General features: G+C 48.2%; 1 protein-coding gene across 2 annotated transcripts; it reads left to right on the forward strand.

Annotated features, from left to right (window-relative positions):
• The first annotated feature begins 6 nt into the window (after positions 1-6).
• Positions 7-19,818, forward strand: LOC141154873 (uncharacterized). 2 transcript variants are annotated; one of them, XM_073641395.1, is made up of 7 exons: positions 7-138; positions 1,326-1,425; positions 2,132-2,191; positions 3,049-3,196; positions 9,973-10,059; positions 17,180-17,275; positions 18,189-19,816. In XM_073641395.1, exons 2-7 carry the CDS (start codon positions 1,354-1,356, stop codon positions 18,905-18,907), a joined length of 1,182 nt encoding a protein of 393 aa, XP_073497496.1. In that variant the 5' UTR covers positions 7-138; positions 1,326-1,353; the 3' UTR covers positions 18,908-19,816. The 2 variants fall into 2 exon arrangements, with proteins under 2 accessions (XP_073497496.1, XP_073497497.1); XM_073641396.1 differs by having other exon boundaries at positions 9-120; positions 18,189-19,818.
• The last annotated feature ends 1,790 nt before the right edge of the window (positions 19,819-21,608 follow it).

A 21,608-nucleotide genomic window follows, 5' to 3' on the forward strand; every position in this document is an offset into this window, starting at 1 on the left:
CATCTAAAAAGTTACGTTCTCGTAAACTACATATCCCAGAATGCACTTGGTAAAGCTCGCCACACTTGTCTCCTACCTTGCACAACCCTCCGCCGAAACTTCACTTCCTCCAAACACACCGTGAGTGAGTCCTGGAAGGTATTTATGAGCAGCTGTGTACGAGTCTGTCCTTGTTGTGTAAGGGTGTTGTGCTGTTACACTGTGTCAGTGAAGTTAGTCCCAGGAGCTGCTGTGGAACCATGGGTGCCAGCATGCTCTGTCACTTCAGGTTGGGGGTAGGGGAGTAGCAGCGCTGCACCTGTACTAAATCTTGCAGTCACTGGCCCAGTGGAGTGTGATCTTAGGAGGTAGAACTATATCGTAAGTGATTTTACATTCTGTAGTTTGCAGGTTTTGGGGGGGTTTGGCAGCTCATGCATGGGATGCGTATTCTTCATAGGGTCCACAGTGTGCGCCATGTTATGAAGCCATTCCCACAGCAGCACAGAGTACTTAAGGATCTGTAATCAATAGAAGCTTCGGGTTAACTGTGAGCCTGAGATCACTTGTAGTTTTCTGTTTAATGTAAGACTTGTTGGGGTGGATTTTGTGATTTATGCTTCAGTTTTCTAACGTAAAGAAGACACCTGTTTTTGTGACTTTTTTTTCTATTTTTATCCAAGTCTTAACAATTTACTTATCAAGTAAATTAATCAAGCGGTGGCTTAAAAAAAAACAAAAACATTAAAATATAAAGGTGTAATTCACTCCCATGTAAAAAATAAGAAATAAACATATTTGGCATTGGCATTGACATTTCTGTAAAAGTCCAGTCTGTCAAAATATAGAATTATTTTAACCATGCGTTAAACTCCACAAAGAGAAAAAAGAAAATCGAAACGCCAGAATTGCGTGGTGTTGTTTTTTTGTCGTTGTATCCCTCACCCCTCCCACCCACAAAAACACACTAAAAAGCAATCAAAACAGTGTATCTACAGCATGTAAAAAATAAGACCTGACCATAAACACTAGTTACCACCTTAAAATTTGTCGTCATTTTTATTTGTTTATTTTTTAAATAAAATTCTGAAAATATATATATATATATTTTTTAACTACCTTTTAACTTTTGGTATCACCATAATCGTACTGACCTAAAGAATCATTTTGCCAGTAAGTAATTACCTTACAATAAACTCCGCAAAAACAAAACCCAAAAAACAATGGCGGAATTGCATTTTATTTCACTATTTTATCCCACTTGGAATTTATTTATTCCTGTTCTCTAGTACATTGAATGCTTGTAAGGTTTCATCGCAGCCGCACACTTGTCTTATTATTCCCAGTCTCTTGTATCTTTTGGATTGAAAAAAAATGAATAAGCAGCAGCTGACCGAGAAGATCCTGAATCACGCTCTGGGGATCATCTACCTGCTGACCGGGGAGGTGAGTGGCGGTGCTCCTAGCCATATAGGCAGCAGCAGATATGAAACATCCCATTACCTGATGGTTAGTGGGATTTATCATACATTGCCAAGTGCAGAATATAATAACTGCTATCCACCCAGAAATCTTTTTCCAGTCTAAGGCTGTGTGTACTCGGAGTCTTTATGATGAGTTTTCAGAGTAGGAACTCAAAGTTTTTAAAAAAAAGTTTTGAGACTTGGATGAGCATTGGAAAAGTTAGCTCAAGTGTATGTGGCGTCTTTTTCAGGTAGATTCTGCCTGGATTCGATGGACATGGGGGTGTAGCAGCGTTATAAATACAATATTTTTTTTCTTTCTGTTCTGTGTCCGCACAATGTAGAATTTCCAGTTTCAACTCTCTGTCCCCATTATCTACATTTTCCATTGACATCCCCTCCTGAGCTCAGCACCCTTTCCATCCCACTCTAGTGACCCCTATTCTTATACCGATCACATATGAACTCCTCATGGCCGCCCTGACCACTAGTCATCCACATGTGGCGCCCAACACGGTCACTTTCACCCCTGCGGTCACTGGCTATGAAACCCTTTACAATAAGCCTTTATTCATACTATGTCCCAGACTTCCCATTTAAGTAGTTTCAGCTTCTCGTTAAATCAGATAACATCAATAAATTCTCTTTATCTAACATGTAACATCTCCTAATATATGTATATTATATAGGAATATGTGGTTATGAAGAAGAATTCCCCGCACAGCACCGTGGACCTGCTGAATGGAGAGGTGAGTTGTACTGGTGACCGTCAGTGTCAGCATTCCATACTTGCTAAGCATCTGCTTCCGTGGGACATATTCACTGCAGAACCTCTTTAGCGGAAATGCTGCTGATTTGCTGTATGTTTCATCTTTTTGCATTGCAATCCGCAGCGCTGCTCAATTTATGCTTTTTTCTGCAGTATCTGGCTATGTCCCAGGCCGCGGGTATAATGTGCAGTGCGTTTTCCAACTTAGTATCCAGACAGGAAAATAATCTGTTTATATGACCTATGGGAACATACCCAGCTTTCTAGGACCCTCACCTCCTTGTGGGGTGAATGGTTGGTCTGCATCAGCAGTGTATTTCACAAAAGATGGGGGGGTTCCAGAATCGGCACCCACTTTTTTAAAAATTGTCAAATCCTAGATAAAAACTATTAAACAATTGTTCCCAACTGGAATAATTGGAATGTACTTGTAAAAACGTTCACCTTTCCAATTTACTTATTAGGATTATGCTCCGTTCCCCTAACAATTATACTTTTAGGTTACTGGCCACCGCTGTAATATAGCAGCAGTGCCCAAGCATGCTCAGTGCTTACAAGCTCTTGTCTATTGAGCTTGTAAGCACTGCAAGGGAGCTGACTAGGATCACCAGAGTGCGCTGTTAACTCCTTATCCCCGCCGGCTTCAGTGTCCTTGCATTCCTCCAAAGCTGCGTAAAATAAGAGCATCAGAGAGCGCAAAGTGATGTCACTGGTCATAACTGTCAGTCAAGAGGCTGGGGAGCCGAGTGCTCCTGAAAAGAAAGGGTAGAGAAACCCTTTAATCCTTGCTCTTGCTTGGAATACAACTTTATTTATTTTTTCTTCATACTTTTGTAGGTACCGATAAAATGTGGAGACGTATCAATCTATTTCTCAATGGAAGAATGGGACTATATTGAGGAACACCAGGACCTTTATGAGGACGTGATGAACAAAACTGAGCAGTCCATCAGTGCCACGAGAGTGCCATCGAATGTGAGCTCAGGTGACTCATCTGTAGAGGTTCATTACACCAGCACATGGCCGAGAGGGCATCCTAGTAATTGTTGTCCCACAGCTGCTGGAGAGACACTGTATGGTGATGGCCGCATCGGATTGTTATGCAGATTAGGTTTCCTTTATGGCATCACATCCAGGCAGCTGAATTTGGGTCGCAATGTCCGTACATGCCCTACAAACACAGCCTGAGACCATGTTAGGTCGCTGTGCCCCCGACAGAGAAACTTGTAGGAGGGTTTGTCAAATTGTGTGCATATTTATGTAACGGGTCTGGGAGGCGGAACCTCTGGGCTACTATACAAGGGAGCGGTCCTTGTAAGGGAGCGGGTGGCGACCAGGCAGGCAGTCACAGCAGGTGACCGGGACAGTCTCTGGGTGTACGGGCAGGAGGTCACGGCAAGTGATCAGGGCAGTCTCTGGAAGAACGGGCTGGAGGTCACGGCAAGTGACCGGGGCAGTCTCTGGAAGAACGGGCTGGAGGTCACGGCAAGTGACCGGGGCAGTCTCTAGGTAAAGGGTAGGTACGACCTGTGATGGCTGAACCTCCAGGTAGGCTAGCAAGGCAGATGGAGGATGTGTGCTCCCAGGTGAGCAAGTGAGAGTCTCTGGAATAGCAGGTGGTCACAGCACGTGACGGCGGAGCCTCCAGGTAGGCAAGCAGGCAGGTAGCGGAGAAGCGCTCCCAGGTGAGCGGGCAAGAGTCTCTGGAATAGCTGGTGGTCCCAGCACGTGACAGCGGAACCCCCGGGCAGGCAAGCAGGCAGGTAGCGGAGAAGCGCTCCCAGGTGAGCGGGCAAGAGTCTGGAATAGCTGGTGGTCACAGCACGTGACAGCGGAGCCTCCGGGCAGGCAAGCAGGCAGGTAGCGGAGAAGCGCTCCCAGGTGAGCGGGCAAGAGTCTGGAATAGCTGGTGGTCACAGCACGTGACAGCGGAGCCTCCGGGCAGGCAAGCAGGCAGGTAGCGGAGAAGCGCTCCCAGGTGAGCGGGCAAGCTGGTCCATAGACAGACTGACCGGAGTTGTAAGGCAGACCGTCGGACCTCAGGCAAGCAGGCAGGTAGCTGATGTGCGCTCCCAGGTGAGCGGGCAAGTTGGTCCTTAGACAGACTGACCGGAGTTGTAAGGCAGACCGTCGGACCTCAGGCAGGCAGGTAACAGGAAATCAGGCAGGATTAGGACAGCAAGCTGGCAGGAATCTGGCAGGTAACTGGCAACGGGACCTGAGGGCTGAAGCAGAGTAGAACGGTGCAACAACATTGCTCGGGCACCTCCATTTTGGAGGAGGTGCCTTATATATGGTAAAGTCCTCCGGCCATTGGCCGGGGACTCCTTAGGACGGCGCGCGCGGCCCCTTTAAGAGGGAGGGAGGGCGCGCGCCCTAAGCACAGTGGCCGGGAAGGAGCGCGCGCTGCCAGCAGAGCGGGAGAGGGACGCCGGGCACGGAGCAGAGCGGTGAGGGGAACAGCGTCCCTGCCTAGCAGAGGGCAGGGACGCCGGCACTACAGTACCCCCCCCTTTAGGCCCCCCCTTTTTTAGGCCAGATAGAAATTTAGCTAGGATGAGAGGGGCATGGATGTTCTCCCGGGGCTCCCACGTTCTCTCCTCAGGACCAAACCCCTTCCAATCTACCAGAAAAAAGGTCTTTCCTCTTACCCTTTTGGTGGCAAGAATGTTCTCTACCTCAAACTCGTCCTCAGCAGAAACCGGAGCAGGAGGCGTACCTGTAGACTTGGAAAAAGAGTTAAGCACCACGGGTTTGAGGAGAGATACATGGAAGGAGTTAGGGATCCGTAAGTTGGCCGGGAGTTTCAATTTATAGGCCACCGGGTTGATCTGACTGATGACCTCCAGAGGACCGATGAACCGAGGCCCTAACTTGTAAGAAGGTATCTTGAGTCGGACATATTTAGATGAGAGCCAGACTTTATCTCCTGGACGAAATTGTGGAGGATCCAGGCGTTTTTTGTCAGCGTGTCTTTTCATATGCTCGGATGACAGAAGGAGTGCGGACCGGGTACTCTCCCATATGGAGGAAAATTTGCTAACGAGAGATTCCGCAGCCGGGTTGTCCACAGAGGTGGAGACAGGAAAAGGAATCCGAGGATGCTGACCAAAGACTACAAAAAACGGGGATTTGGAGGAGGATTCGCTCTCGTGATTATTATAAGAGAACTCGGCCCATGGTAGGAGATCCACCCAGTCAGAATGGTGGGCATTAACGAAGTGCCGGAGGTAACTGGTCAGGTTCTGATTGATCCGCTCCACTTGACCATTGGACTGTGGGTGGTAAGCGGAAGAGAAGTCCAGGGTGACGTCTAGTAGTTTACAAGTGGCTCTCCAGAAACGTGAGGTGAACTGTACCCCACGATCCGACACGATGTGGAGGGGCAGGCCATGAAGACGGAAGATGTGGCGGATAAAGTCTTTAGCCAGCTCGGGTGCAGACGGAAGGCCTGGCAGGGGAATAAAGTGAGCCATCTTGGAAAAGCGGTCAGCGACCACCCAAATGACCGTACAACCGGCAGAGACGGGGAGATCAGTTATAAAGTCCATTGCTATATGCTGCCAGGGGGCAGCAGGTACAGGAAGCGGAAGGAGGCGTCCGGCTGGCAGATGTCTCGGGACTTTGTTGCGGGCGCAGGACACACAGGCAGAAACAAAGTCTATTATGTCCTTGTGCAGGGTAGGCCACCAATAGTGCCGGGCAATAAGCTGGAGGGTCTTTTTCTGACCGGCGTGGCCAGCTAGTTTAGACGAATGGCCCCAGTGTAGGATCTTCTCCCGATCAGGTACTGAAACAAACGTCTTACCGGGAGGGAGACGATTTAGACTCACGGGAGCCACCTGCATTACTCTGGCGGGATCGATGATATGTTTAGGTTCTTCCTCGAGATCGGACACCAGAAAGGATCGGGACAAGGCGTCTGCTTTGACGTTTTTGTCAGCCGGGCGAAAATGAAGAACAAAATCAAAGCGAGCAAAAAACAAGGACCACCGGGCTTGGCGCGGGTTAAGTCTCTGGGCATGCTGGAGGTAAGCCAAGTTCTTGTGGTCAGTGTAAATTATTACCGGATGAAGAGCCCCCTCGAGTAGGTAACGCCACTCCTCCAACGCCAGCTTGATGGCCAATAACTCTCGGTCTCCTATGGAATAGTTGCGCTCAGAAGAGGAGAAGAGTTTGGAGAAGAAGCCACAAGTTACCATTCTCCCGGAAGATGATTTTTGAGTAAGTACCGCTCTGGCTCCAGAGGAGGAGGCGTCAACTTCCAGGAAGAACTGCTTGTTGCCGTCCGGGCGATGCAGCACCGGGGCGGAAGAGAAGGCCTGTTTTAGGGAAAGAAAGGCCTCCTCTGCTTCGGGCGGCCACTCTTTGGGATTAGTACCCTTACGGGTGAGCGCGGAAATTGGGGCAGTCCGGGAAGAGAAGTGCGGGATGAAGAGGCGGTAATAGTTGGCGAAGCCCAGGAACCGTTGAATAGCCTTCAACCCCTCTGGTCGGGGCCATTTCTCGATGGCAGACAGTTTCTCAGGATCCATTTGTAGGCCGGTCTGAGAGATAATGTAGCCCAGAAACGGAAGCGAGGTCTGCTCAAAGAGGCACTTCTCATATTTAGCATAGAGATGGTTCTGCCTGAGCCTGAGCAGGACCTGACGAACATCCCTCCGGTGAGTCTGGAGATCCGGAGAGAAGACCAAGATGTCGTCCAGGTACACCACTACGCAGGAGTAGAGAAGGTCCCGGAAGATGTCATTGACCAACTCTTGAAAGACGGCAGGAGCGTTACAGAGGCCAAAGGGCATTACCAGATATTCATAGTGGCCGTCCCGGGTGTTGAATGCCGTCTTCCATTCATCCCCCTGACGGATACGAACCAGGTTGTACGCCCCACGGAGGTCCAGTTTGGTGAAGATTCTAGCCCCCCTCAGACGATCAAATAACTCCGGAATGAGCGGAAGGGGGTACTTATTCTTCACCGTGATCTGGTTAAGGCCTCTATAGTCTATACAGGGACGGAGAGAGCCGTCCTTCTTTTTGACGAAAAAGAAGCCTGCTCCCGCCGGGGAGGTAGATTTCCGGATGAATCCCCTGGCCAGATTCTCCTCAATATATTCGGACATCGACCGGGTCTCAGTAGCGGATAATGGATAAATACGCCCACGGGGAGGAGAAGTACCAGGTAACAGGTCGATAGGGCAGTCGTATGGTCTATGAGGGGGTAGTGTCTCTGCCTCCTTTTTATTAAAGACATCAGCATAAGACCAATAAGGAATCGGAAGTCCAGGTAGATTAGCTGGGGTAGGAGAAGGATGAACGGGAACCAGACAGGTCTTATGGCAGCCCTGTCCCCAGCGAAGGACTTCTCCGGTCTGCCAGTCAAGAACGGGTGCATGTTTCTGGAGCCAAGGTAGGCCTAGCAAGAGGGCGTGAGAGAGTCCAGGCAGAACATGGAAGGAGATACTTTCAGAATGCAGCATTCCCACCTGCAGAGTAATGGATTCGGTGATGAGTTGGATGGGGCGTGGTAAGAGCCCCCCATCCACGGCAGCAACAGACAAGGGTACAGCCAGAGGTTTGGTGGGGATGCGGTATTTCTCTACCAGGGACTGTGAAATAAGATTCCCGGCTGCTCCAGAGTCCAGTTGGGCTAGTTCGAAATAACGGTTCTCCCCGTAGACGATTGAAACTGACAACAGCAGGGATGGAGAGGATTTATTCTTGTCTAGGTGGACCTCTCTGAGCGAACCTAGACACAGGCGTTTTCCCGACCTCTCCGGGCAGGCACGGATCCGGTGCTCCTTACTGCCACAGTAGAAGCAGGTCCCCTCGGCACGGCGTAAGTCCTGACGGGTCTTGACCATCTTGGTCTGGTCGACCTGCATAGGCTCAGGAGGGTGTACCTGGTTAGAGACAGAAGGAGTGACGGGTTTCTGAAAAGTAGGAGCTAGACGTGGTAACCTCCTCTCACGGGTGACCTCTCTGGCACGCTCCTGGAACCGTAGGTCAATCCGGGTGGCAAGAGTTATTAAGTCATCGAGAGTGGTAGGAATGTCCCGACCGGCAAGTTCATCTTTAATACGGCCGGACAGACCCTCCCAGAAGACGGAAACCAGAGCGTCGTTATCCCAGGCCAGCTCCGAGGCAAGGGTACGGAACCGTATGGCATATTGGCCCACGGTGATACTTTCCTGACGGAGGTGTAGCAACGATTATGCGGATGAGGTCTTCCGTCCGGGTTCGTCGAAGACTTTCCGGAAAGCCGTGAGAAAAGCAGGCAAGTTGGACACCAGGGGGTCTCCTCTCTCCCATAGAGGATTTAGCCAGGCCAGGGCCTCCCCGGTGAGATGGGACATGATGAATGCAATTTTGGCTCGGTTGGAGTTAAACTCGTGGGACAATAGTTCAAAGTGCAGGGTGCACTGATTTATGAAGCCCCGAGCCTGGGCTGAGTCGCCTCCGAAGCGAGGAGGTGCAGAAAGCCGAGGTCCGGGGTAGGATATCATGGTGTTAGTGGACAGCGGAGCTGCCGGATTGCGAGACATGGCACTGGCGGAGGTTGTTGGTGGAACAGTCAGAGTGTCCAGGCGAGTATTGACATTCCGCAGGTGACCCAGGATGGACTCCTGTTGGGACCTTTGACGGGACAGTTCATGACACAGGTCCGAGAGCGAGGGAGCTTGGGTGCCACCGGGTTCCATGGCCCGAGCAAACTGTAACGGGTCTGGGAGGCGGAACCTCTGGGCTACTATACAAGGGAGCGGTCCTTGTAAGGGAGCGGGTGGCGACCAGGCAGGCAGTCACAGCAGGTGACCGGGACAGTCTCTGGGTGTACGGGCAGGAGGTCACGGCAAGTGATCAGGGCAGTCTCTGGAAGAACGGGCTGGAGGTCACGGCAAGTGACCGGGGCAGTCTCTGGAAGAACGGGCTGGAGGTCACGGCAAGTGACCGGGGCAGTCTCTAGGTAAAGGGTAGGTACGACCTGTGATGGCTGAACCTCCAGGTAGGCTAGCAAGGCAGATGGAGGATGTGTGCTCCCAGGTGAGCAAGCGAGAGTCTCTGGAATAGCAGGTGGTCACAGCACGTGACGGCGGAGCCTCCAGGTAGGCAAGCGGGCAGGTAGCGGAGAAGCGCTCCCAGGTGAGCGGGCAAGAGTCTCTGGAATAGCTGGTGGTCCCAGCACGTGACAGCGGAACCCCCGGGCAGGCAAGCAGGCAGGTAGCGGAGAAGCGCTCCCAGGTGAGCGGGCAAGCTGGTCCATAGACAGGCTGACCGGAGTTGTAAGGCAGACCGTCGGACCTCAGGCAGGCAGGTAACAGGAAATCAGGCAGGATTAGAACAGCAAGCTGGCAGGAATCTGGCAGGTAACTGGCAACGGGACCTGAGGGCTGAAGCAGAGTAGAACGGTGCAACAACATTGCTCGGGCACCTCCATTTTGGAGGAGGTGCCTTATATATGGTAAAGTCCTCCGGCCATTGGCCGGGGACTCCTTAGGACGGCGCGCGCGGCCCCTTTAAGAGGGAGGGAGGGCGCGCGCCCTAAGCACAGTGGCCGGGAAGGAGCGCGCGCTGCCAGCAGAGCGGGAGAGGGACGCCGGGCACGGAGCAGAGCGGTGAGGGGAACAGCGTCCCTGCCTAGCAGAGGGCAGGGACGCCGGCAATACAATATATAAATACAAGGAAGGTTAAATTGGTTCCACAGGCAACGACAAATCATCAAAAAATGATGAATTCTATGGCCTTTACATTCTCTGCTTCCATTTTCAGACTTGCAGGAAGAGGATTTGGACTCTGCATCAATTAAGGATGGAGCAGAGGATGAAGGAAATAGAGAGGACGCTGAGATTCTGACTGGTGAGTAGCAGAATATTATATTTCTTACAGAATAAAACTCCTAACACATGACATGAGTGAGAGCATGATTCTGACCAGTCTTTTTTTTTTATTAAAGGGGTTGTCCGGTGTCAACATATTGATGATAGATCTTTAGGATCGGTCATTAATACCAGTTTAGTAGGGTTCCGACACCCGCACCCCCACAAATCAACATTTATTAACTACAGCAGTAGTGAGATGTAAAGATTGAGCGGAGCTGTACCGTGCTGCTCCATTCAGTGTGTAGCAGCTGCTGCAGAACAGCTTGTGCAGCACTCTGTACTCATGTTGCTGATCTTCAGTACTCAGTAGCGACCACTACCCCATGAATGGAGCGGCACGGTGCAGCTCTGCTCAGTGTGTACATCTCGCTGCTGCCGAAGCTTCTAACAGCTGACTTATGGCGTTTCGAGGTGTTGAAGCTCCACCAATCTGATAGGGTAGGTCATCAGTATCTTGTGACCAGACAACACCGTCAAACTTATTTTTCACTGCAGCTTGGAATCCTCTCAAGCTGTGGTTTTTTTTTGCCCAAGTGACAACTTCGAGGCGAGATATGAAAAAAGTCAAAATTGTCCTCACGCCTCTTATCACTTAACATGACTGGCGTCAACCTAGATGATTACCCCCAGCATTTAATTCCTATTTCCAGTACGTCCATCCTGACGGCAGTATGGAGGTCGTCCTTCCTATTCTTTACAAGGACAGGAAATGCGAGAGGTTAAAAGCCCCTCCCACCACCCTTTCCTCAGTGTTTTTCCTGTCCCTGTAGAGGACTGGTGCGAGAGAGAAGAGCGAGATGCGCTGAAGAAACTTTCTCGGGGCCCAGGAGGATCGGGGGTTTCCGGTCAAGAAGCCCGGCGGCCGACACCCCTCCCCCTCCCCCAAGGGGGGTTACTCAGCCATGTCCCAGTCGAGCGGAGGAGCTCCTGGGGTCTCAAGCCGCTTCCCTCAGAGCTGGAGCTCTCGGCTCGCGCCGGCCAGGGACATCGCTCATAACAGAGAGCGGGCGGCCGAAGTTCGGCGCACTTCCGGTGACATCACCAGGGAGCGCGCGAACCATCCTCTTCCAGTCCAGGCGTGCGTTCCAGGCTGGGACACAAGGCGTTAGGAGACATGAGGACGAAGGTAGGATAAAAGCTACCTGGCGTCTGTTAAGGGGGGGGGAAGAAATCCCAGAGTTGAGCTGCACCATGACGGATACAGCTAGGTCTGAGGCCCCAAAGGAACAGTCCCCGGTATCTGTGAGTAACACAGAGTATGAGGGAGGCTGGGGAAGTATTAGAGGGAGAAACTAACACACCTATATTGATATTAGGACATGGCAACACCTACCCCATCCAAGGATAAAGGATCAGGGAAGTCTAAGAGATGTGCCATATGTAACAAAAAGCTTGGTAACTCCGGCAAACCTCTATGTGCAACCTGCACCTCAAAGATCGTTAGGGAAGAAAGATCTACCCTTCTAACCGAAATGAGATCTATGATTAGAGAGGAGATGCAGGCTTCGGTTTCCAGTCTAATTCCCACTCCTACAACTCAGCCGGGTCACCGTGCCAAACGACCCAGGTGGGAAATGGAAGCAAGTTCTGACGAAGATGTTCTGCCCCTTTCCTCGGATCCGGAGTAAGAAGGGGAGATTGTGTCGGATACTCCAGAGATAGGCAAAATATATCTATTTTCTTCAGAAAATACGGATAAACTCCTGAAGGCTGTAAGAAGGACATGCAGGTAGAAGAAACCCAGAAAAAAATCAGACGATGAGATGTTTGGCGGGTTGCGGATTCAGAGACATAGTCTTTCCGGTAAACCACCATATTCGAGAAATGATCTTGGAGGAGTGGGAAAAAGCTGAGAAAAAGCTGGTGGTGCCCTGAGATTTCAGGCTCCGACTCCCCTTTGAGCCAGAGGACACCAAAATCTGGGACGAGGTTTTAAAAATTGATGTTCCAGTGGCTAAGGTTGCCCAAAAAAACATCATCTATTCCCTTTGAGGATTAATCAAGTCAAAAAGACCCGATGGATCGGAAAGCGGACTGACTACTTAAGAGCTTGGGAAGCATCGATGGCAACAATGAAGGCAAACATAGCTGCCACTTCAGTGGCGAGATCCATGTATTTGTGGATCGACCAACTGGAGGAACATATCAGAAATAAGACTCCCAGAGAGGACATAATAGATTCTCTCCCATTGTTAAGATTGGCCATGGGATTCATGGCGGACGCTTCCGCTGAGTCAGTCAGGTAATAACTCTTTTTCTAATGCAGCCCGGCGGGCCATCTGGATGAAAACATGGTCGGGGGATGTCCAATCAAAAAATAAATTCCATTTTCAGGTTTAAGGGTATTCGAGCCGATTCTAGATGATATCTTGGAAAAGGCCTTCGATTAGAAAAAGGGATTCCCTGAGGAAAAACCTAAAAAATTTCAGCCCTTTCAGAAATCCCACCCGCCCCAGAGACAGGAGTATCGGGGGAAGGGAAAAACTGGAAGATGGAGCTACTATAAAGTGGGTAGAGGTAGAGCCCCTCTCTTTGGTTCCAGTTCTAGGTCCAAAAGGCAATGACACCATGGACCTGGGGGGGTGTCTCAGTTACTTCACCAAAAGTTGGGCAGAGATAACTCGGGATCCATGGGTACTAAAGACAATTTCCCAAGGATATTCCCTAGAATTTATTCGCCCGCCACCGGAAAGACAGACCGCCACTCCCAGTCTTTAAATTGTCCTATGCAGTCAGAAATACAGGACCTCCTGGATTTGGGAGTCATAGTGCCGGTTCCCCTACAGGAGACGGGTCGAGGGCATTATTCAACATTGTTTAGAATAAAGAAACCCTTGGGAAAATCGTGCACGATAATAAATTTAAAACCCCTAAACCACTGGCTAAAGTACAAACGTTTCAGAATGGAGTCAATAAAAACAACTATCCCTTTAATAGACAAAAATGCATTCATGTGTACAAAAGACTTAAAAAATGCATATTACCATGTTCCCATTCACCCCGTTTGTCAAAAATATCTCCTTTTTGCAATAAAGGTTCAGGAAAAAACTTGCCACTTTCAGTTTCAGTGCCATCCCTTTAGCCTAGCGTCAGCGCCGAGAGTCTTCACGAAGTTGATTTCAGAAGTAGTTGCCTACCTGAGGGAAAGGGACATCATCATAGTGCCTTACCTAAATGACTTTCTTCTGATAGCCAGCTCAGAAGAAGAACTTTGGAGTCGCCTGAGTATAGCCGTCACAATTCTTCAGGATTTAGGCTGGATTATCAACCAGGAAAAATCTAATTTGATGCCGGGAACCAGGAAGATGTTTTTGGGGGTACTTCTGGACTCCGAAGCAAGAATATCTGTCTTACCAGAGGAGAAGCAGAGGATGGTAAGGGACAGAGTCCAGGGATTTCTAAAAGGTCGGAAATCCATCAGGATGGCTATGGGCACCCTAACATCTTGCATTCCCTGTGTCTGCTGGAGCCAGTTCCACTCAAGTGATCTCCAGAGATCAGTTCTATCTGCCTGGGACAGAAGGCAGATAACCTTAGACAGAGAGATCATCTTATCCCCAAGAGTAAGGAGATCTCTAATTTGGTGGTTGAACCCAGAAAATCTGAAGAAAGGGATCCCGTGGATAACATCCCCTTGTGTCACCATTACTACCGACGCAAGCAGGTCAGGATGGGGAGCACATCTACAGGGAGAATTTCTTCAGGGTACTTGGCCAGCAGGAGTCCAGGCATGCTCATCTAATTACAGAGAGCTACGCGCAATATGGGAGACGCTAAAGCGGACCCAAGCTCGGTTAAGGAATCAACACGTGGAGATCTTATCAGACAACAGGACAGCAGTTTCCTTCCTACTGGACCAGGGGCGCCCAAGGCACCCAGCACTCCAGGACCTAACCGCAAGGATTTTTTCCTGGGTGGAAAAAGCGATCTGGTCCATTTCGGCGGTCCATCTAGCAGGAACATAGTCCGCCATTAAGCCAGGGGTCTCAAACACGCGGCCCTTCAAGCTGCTTCATGCGGCCTGCAGGCACCATAGACACCGATTGCGGCCCGGTTCAGGAGCTGCCGGCAGCTGCGCTTCAGTTCAGTGTATTGCTGCGCAGAGACCGGCTCTCTGCACAGCAATACCAGTGCCAGCCGCCGGCCTATCAGAGGCCAGCAGCTGACCTCTGCACATGGCAGTGACGTCATACGCTGTTGCTCTGGGACGCAGATGTCAGCTGCTGGCCTCTGATAGGCCGGCGGCTGGCACTGGTATTGCTGTGCAGAGAGCCGGTCTCTGCGCAGCAATACACTGAACTGAAGCGCAGCTGCCGGCAGCTCCTGGACCGGGCCACGATTGGGGTCTATGGTGCCTGCGGGCCACAGGTGCAGAAAGGACGCAGAGGGAACGGAGGACAGGTGAGAAGAATCTTTTTTTTTTTTTTTTTCTTCTCTTGTATGTGTAGAACGGCACAAGGGACAGTCCTCCAAGATGGGGACCAGGCTGGGGACAGTCCTAAAACATGGGGACCAGGCTGGGGACAGTCCTAGAAGATGGGGACATTACAACAAGATGGGGACCAGGATGGGGCATTACTACGAGATGAGGACATTATCTACAATATGGGGACCAGTATGTGACATTGCAACAATATGGGGCCCAGGATGGGAGACATTACAACAAGATGGGGACCAGTATGCAATATTACGACAAGATGGGGACAAAGATGGGGGGACATTACAAGATGCAGACCAGGGTGGGGGAAAATTACTACAAGATTTTGGCAGAAAAACTTCAAAATAAAGCATGAAAAAATATTTTGCCACTAAAAATGCTGCTTTATATCTAAACTAAAGTAAACAAAAAAAGTGCATGTTTTATTATCGCCACATCCATAACGACTCAAGCTATAAAAAATAAAACCGCAAAAATGTTCAAAAGGTGTATAGAAAAAAAAAATGGTATCACTAAAAATGTCACTTTGTCCTGCAAAGAATGCAGACCCCAAATTAATTTTTTTTCCGTGTGCGGCCCATATACCCAGCCGAGTTTGAGACCCCTGATCTAAGCAGACTGAAAATCTTACCGACTGAATGGGAGCTAAACAACGAGGTGTTCCGGCAGTTGTGTTTCCGTTGGGGATTTCCCAAAATAGACCTTTTTGCAACGAGGAAAAACGCAAAGGACAGAAGGTTCTTTTCTCTAAATCCAGCAGACAGACCAGAGGGCGTGGACGCCTTTAATCACAACTGAGTCCAGCCTATACATTTCCTCTTATAGCATTGATATCACGGATTCTTCGGAAAATACAAGAGGACCAAGCAGAAGTCCTCCTAATAGTACCCTACTGACCGAAAAGGAGTTGGTTTCCTCTGCTGAAGAGGATGGCACAGGACGAACCCATTCTTCTGCCTTTAAGAGAGGACCTCCTCTACCAGGGCCCTGTGTTTCATCATGATCTGTAAAGACTCCAGCTATTAGCCTGGATCCTGAAAGGGAGATCCTGAAGACTTGGGGTCTCTCGGACCAAGTAATATCTACGATGCAAGCAAGCAGAAAACCCGTCACCTCTGCAATCTATATGAAAATCTGGAAAAGGTTCTGTTCTGAGAGTGGCAATGCAAGGATAGATTCTTCTCACCCCAATATTCTTAAAATATTAGATTTCCTCCAGGTGGGATTTAATAAAGGTTTGAGACCTAGTACGCTGAAAGTTCAGGTTTCGGACCAAGTATATTTTTTGACTATCCCTTAGCATCTCATCCGTGGGTGGTCAGATTTCTTAAAGCCATCCAGAGACTAAGACCCAGAATTAGAAAATCTTTTGCTCCCTGGGATCTTAATTTGGTCCTTAACGCTCTATGCAAACACCCTTATGAGCCAGCAGAAGGTATTACTATTGCAAATCTGTCCCTCAAAATGGCATTTCTAGTGGCAATAACTTCGGCAAAGAGAATAGGGGAAATACAGGCCCTCTCTATTCAGGATCCTTATCTTCGTATCTTAGATGACTGTATAGTACTTAGCTTTAACCCAGCTTTTAGACCAAAGGTTGTCTCCACCAAAAATCTTAATCAACAAGTGATTTTGCCCTCATTTTGCCAAAACCCTAGGAACCCCAAAGAAACAGTCTCTTCATTCCCTGGATGTGAGACAGTCAGTAATTATCTTCAGGCGACTAAAGGTTGGAGACTTGTCCAATATGGGGGGGAATAGGGGGAAAAAAGCCTCAAAACAGACTATAGCCAGATGGATTACTTCTATTATCTCAGGGGCCTATACTTCACAAAATAGATCTCCCCCTATGGAACTGAAGGCCCCTTCCACCAGGGCAGTTTCCACCTCTTGGGCAGAGAGCAGGGGCTTCTGTGGACCAGATCTGTAGTGCAGCCACATGGTCTAACGTAAGCACCTTCTGTAAACATTATAAATTAGATGTTTCGGGTCATCAGTTGGCTTTCGGCCGAAAAGTTTTACAGGCTGTGGTCCCTCCCTAGAGTTTGCCATACTTTGGTATTCTCCATAGTGCCGTCAGGATGGACGTACTGGAAAGCCGGAATTAGTCTTACCGGTACTTATGTTTCCAGGAGTCCATCCTGACGGCACAGTTAGTTCCCTTCCTTCTTGATATATTGCATTGTACAATCTAAAGTGTATAAAATTAAATAAACAAGATTTAGCATCCATCCAGGTGAGGTACTTGGAAAAACACTGAGGAAAGGGTGGTGGGGAGGGGCTTTTAACCTCTCGCATTTCCTATCCCTGTAAAGAATAGGAAGGACGACCTCCATAGTACCGTCAGGATGGACTCCTGGAAACATCATTATTGGTAAGACTAATTCCGGCTTTATGGCGCTTCAGCTTTGATGATGATGGCTTTGTAAATGATTTCATACTGATGGTGCATGCTACTTAAATCGTGGAATTACATCTCTATATCCAGATTTTTCTCAAAATGATGTAGTTCCATTTTCTTTGTTTTATGATGTATAATAAAACTTTGAAATTGGGGAAAAAAGGGAAATGGACTGTTTAAAGTAAGAAAAAGATCTGATTTAAAAATAAATACATTGTGTGAAACTAACATGTTCAGTACTAAACTGTATATTCACAGGTGACGCGAATAGTAACACTCCGAGTATTGAAGAAGTGGAGGAGACTTTGAAGGAAAGGGAGAAAGAAGAAGAAGTGGAAATCATTGATGTTACAGGTGATGCAGACACTGTATGTGGCCACATACATACATGGCAAAAAGGTATCATCCAGGCTGAGGAGAGGTGATGACTGCCAGATCACTGGGGATCCTTCCTCCAGAATGGACATCCTGTGCAGCCCATTTGAATGGAGCAGCAGAGCGCATGCTCCACTGGCGAACTATTCAGAGTCTGTTCGCCTAACACACATAGCCATGCATCGCACTGGTGACCTGTGGGGGTCCGAGTGGCTGGGACTGACTCACATAGTGATGTATTGCATTGACAACTAGTGGGGTTCTGAGCGGTTGGGACTGACTCACATAGCCATGCACTGCACTGGAGACCAGTAGGGGTCCAAGCTTTTGGAACTGACTCTCACACAGCCATGCACTGCACTGGAGACCTGTAGGGGTCCAAGTGGTTTGGACTGACTCTCACATAGCCATGTATTGCACTGGCGACCATTGGGGGTCACAGCGGTTGGGACTGACTCTCATAGCCATGCACTGCACTGGCGACCATTGGGGGTCACAGCGGTTGGGACTCACTCACATAGCCATGTATTGCACTGGTGACCATTGAGGGTCCCAGCGGTTGGACCCTTAACCAACCTGGTTATTTTTGATCTTGTGGATTAGTGGTAACTTGTTAGGATTGGAATAACCCTTTTAAATCTGACCTGGCATATTGGTGGGCTGATAATTTATACCAACAATCAGATGAATGATTGCACTCAGGCCACTACTTATTTTCCGTGTATGGCCGGATTTACTGCCAGGTTTACCCACAAATAACTGCTGAATGCTGAGCACTCTACAGCGCTTTCTAATCAGGTTATTATCAAGGAAGCTTTCTAACACATTGTCCAAAGTGAAGGTCATTTATGGCATAAATAACTTTTTTTCTTTCTTTTTTTTTATATTCTAGATCATTCTGTGGTCAGGGGGACTTTAGAAAAATCCCAACAAGCATTGTGTCTGGAAGTAGAAACTTTACAAACCACCTATGTGTCTCAAGAGTTCCCAAGAGAAGATTTCACTAATCATTTCTCCAGCGACGCTTACGACATGGTAAACTTTCTTAGTAACTCTGTCTCTGATAGACAGAAAGCATACACTCTTGGGGATAACTTCCTCCCCGAGAACACCGCGTCTTGGGAAAATGTCCATATTGTTAGGAGAAAAAGCCGAAAACAAGACCTGCTTTCCAAGAACGATTACCTAGAATATGAAGCCATAGATGAGGAGCAGCTGGGAGAATTTCCAAATGACTTTTCTTACAAGTCGTGCATAAGTTTACATCAAGATTCCTCAACTCCTTATATCTGTAGCGAATGCGGAAGAAGCTTTATCTCGGAGCTGTCCTTGGCTGAGCATATGATGAAGCATTCTGTGGAGAAACCGCATCGATGCAATGAATGCGGGAGAGAGTTTGAGTACAAATCTCGACTAATCGTCCACCAGAGGACCCACAACGGGGATAAGCCTCATAAGTGTGAAGTATGCGGGAAGGACTTTAACTACAGGTCTCGGCTTCTTGTCCACCAGAGGAAACACACGGGGGTGAAACCTCATAAGTGCAATCAGTGCGGCAAACAGTTTGACTACAAATCTCATCTCCTTAGACATCAGAGAACGCACACTTGAAGTGGAAGCGTACCTATACCTGCCAGAAGTATTACTAAAGGGGGTCACTCCTTGCTCGCTAACATGTGGAGACTGCCGACAGGATATGGCGCATGTGCTGAGACGCGGGCTGCGCTGTTGTTCATGTACACGATGGAAAATACCAGCTACCGATGCAGTTTGTGATTTGAGAAGAAAGAACTAAAACGTTTTTCACCTGTGGAAGAAGTCCTGAATCCCGAGAGGACATTGTGACTGCGCTCATTGACACGAAACGTTTTGGAAGCCAGTGCTGAAAAACCAAAGATCGACTGCAGTAGAATTGAACTAAACGTTGTAATTGTGACACTTACACTGCTTAGATATACAAGATGACAGTCTGCAGAACAAAGCAGCAGCAATAAAAGGTTTAGTTGTGTTCTTTATAAAAAAAAAAAATACAACCGAGTCATTTTACCATAGTAGGTATAATATATGGAGGCAAATGTCTGACACGGGAAGGAATAATTATCATATTTTTTCTGACTGAAAGAAGCACTTTCTATCAAGATAAATTCTTGCTAAAAAGCTGCTGCGCCTTTTAGTCCGGATGGCTTGATCACAATGATCTTCTCTCCCATCTGCCTGAAGCAGCATTGTTTAAAACACCACTCCAACATTTTTTGGGGGGGTTTCAGCTCTGGAGTGGTGCTTTCAATGTAAGGTCTCTGCCCCCCCAGACTTATACTTACCCTCCGTCGTCTTCACCTTTTTTCTACGTCGCTCCGGCCCTCAGCAATATCTTTTGACCGCATCTCCTGAATAAGCAGTAAAAAAGATGCGCACTCAGTGGCTATGGTGGCGCTGGCCGGACTGGAAGTAGTTCCAAATTATCAGGTAGAGGACATACAGCTGCACTCGCAGGAGTTTGTGAATAATGTTCGTTTTTTATTGTGTAGAAAAGAATTCACCACAGTGATGGGTATAACAAAAATGGTGGGTAAAGCGACTGTTTCTCAACGTTTTGACCCGAGCCTGGGTCTTTTTTAAAATCACAATATTAGGTTAAGTTGTCATCTAATATGGCTGTTATATAGCTGGGGTAGTCTAGTATCCCGAATAGGGCATGTAGCCTCAGGAGGATAGCAAGTAAGAGCGCGGTGTGTGTTGGCAGTGGTGAATTTGGCCATCAGAGAATGGGTAGCCTGGTAGAACCAACAGTCATTGGTGTCAGTGGCTCCTTATGTATGTATCGTATATATTGCTTCCGGTATCAGGACACCGGAAGTGACGTCTGCTCTTTTCCCAGAACGAGGTCTTCAGTGCAGGGTGCTGCTACAAGTGCAATATGCGCAGTAGCGCCAAGAAGCCTCTGGACTTAGTGTATTGAGAGTGAGGTAATTTTAAAAGGGATAGGATACCTTGTTAGTGTTGGTATATGGATTTTAACAGACATGGGTCAGAGGAGATGTACTAAAGTCTTTTCCACCCCCCACCCCCTCGTTTTTTATGCCTCTTTTCATTAAAACCACTAATGAGCCTCTTTTCTCTTAGCCCTATTCCGGATACCAGACTACCCCCAGCTATATAACAGCCATATTAGATGACAACTTAACCTAATATTGCGATTTTGAAAAAGACCCAGGCTCGGGTCGAAATGTTGAGAAACAGTCACTTTACCCTCCGTTTTTGTTATACCGATCACTGTGATGAATTATTTTTTACACAATAAAAAACTAACATTATCCACAAACTCCTGCGAGTGCGACAGCAGCTCCTGAGTGACCGGAACTCAAAAATGACATCACAAGCTCTCAATGTAAGTCTATGAGAGCCAGAACAAGGCTGTCATAGACTTGCATTGAAAAATGACCTCCAGCAGGTCACAAACTGCTGGAGACCGATGGGAGCAGTGGTGATGGGTGAAGTCGGAGGCAGGTAAGTATGAGCGTAGGGGCAGGGAATTTAGATTTAGAAAAGCCCCAGTCCAAGTGTAAAATTAAAAAAAAAAACCTCTGGCGTGATGCTTTAACCCCTTTATAACCTTGGACGTATAGATACGTCTAAGGTCGCCTCCCCTTGATTGATGCAGGCTCCGGTGATGAGCCCGCATCTTTTCCGGCACATGACATCTGATCTGATCAGCTGTCATGTGCCCCTAACAGCCGCGGGTGGAATCACGATCCACCCGCTGCTGTTAACATGTTAAATGCCGCTGTCAAACTCCGACTGCAGCATTTAACATGGTTGTGCCGGAAGCGAGACATTAGAGCTGCCTATCGGCATGCCAGTCTCATGGTCGTGGGGCGCCGATGGGTTGGCATGACAGCCTGGAGTCTGCAGGAGCCCGTGTGTTTGTCATAGCCAAACTGCTATTGTAGCAGATGAGCATTTTTGTTACACATAGCAAGGCTTAAAAATCCTGCTATATGCAGCACAAGTGATCGGAAAATTGCAGCTTCTAATCTATGGGGACTATTAAAGCAAGCGAAAAGTAAAAAAAAAAAAGTTTTAAAAGTACATATAAAAGTTTAAACCGCCTCGCTTTTGCCCCATTCAAAATAAAACCATAAAAAAACAATCAAAAATACACGTTTGGTATCGCCACGTTCACAATTGCCCGATCAATCAATACATTTTTTATTGAGAAGAAAAATCAAAACTCCAGAATTTTGTTTTTTTGTGGTTACAACATTGCAAGAAAATGCAAAAAAGGGCAATAAAAACATCAGCTCAGTGCGCA

Source organism: Phyllobates terribilis, unplaced genomic scaffold (genome assembly GCF_046119375.1).
Source record: "Phyllobates terribilis strain yellow unplaced genomic scaffold, ASM4611937v1 Scaffold_7__3_contigs__length_470593459, whole genome shotgun sequence".
NCBI lineage: Eukaryota > Metazoa > Chordata > Amphibia > Anura > Dendrobatidae > Phyllobates > Phyllobates terribilis.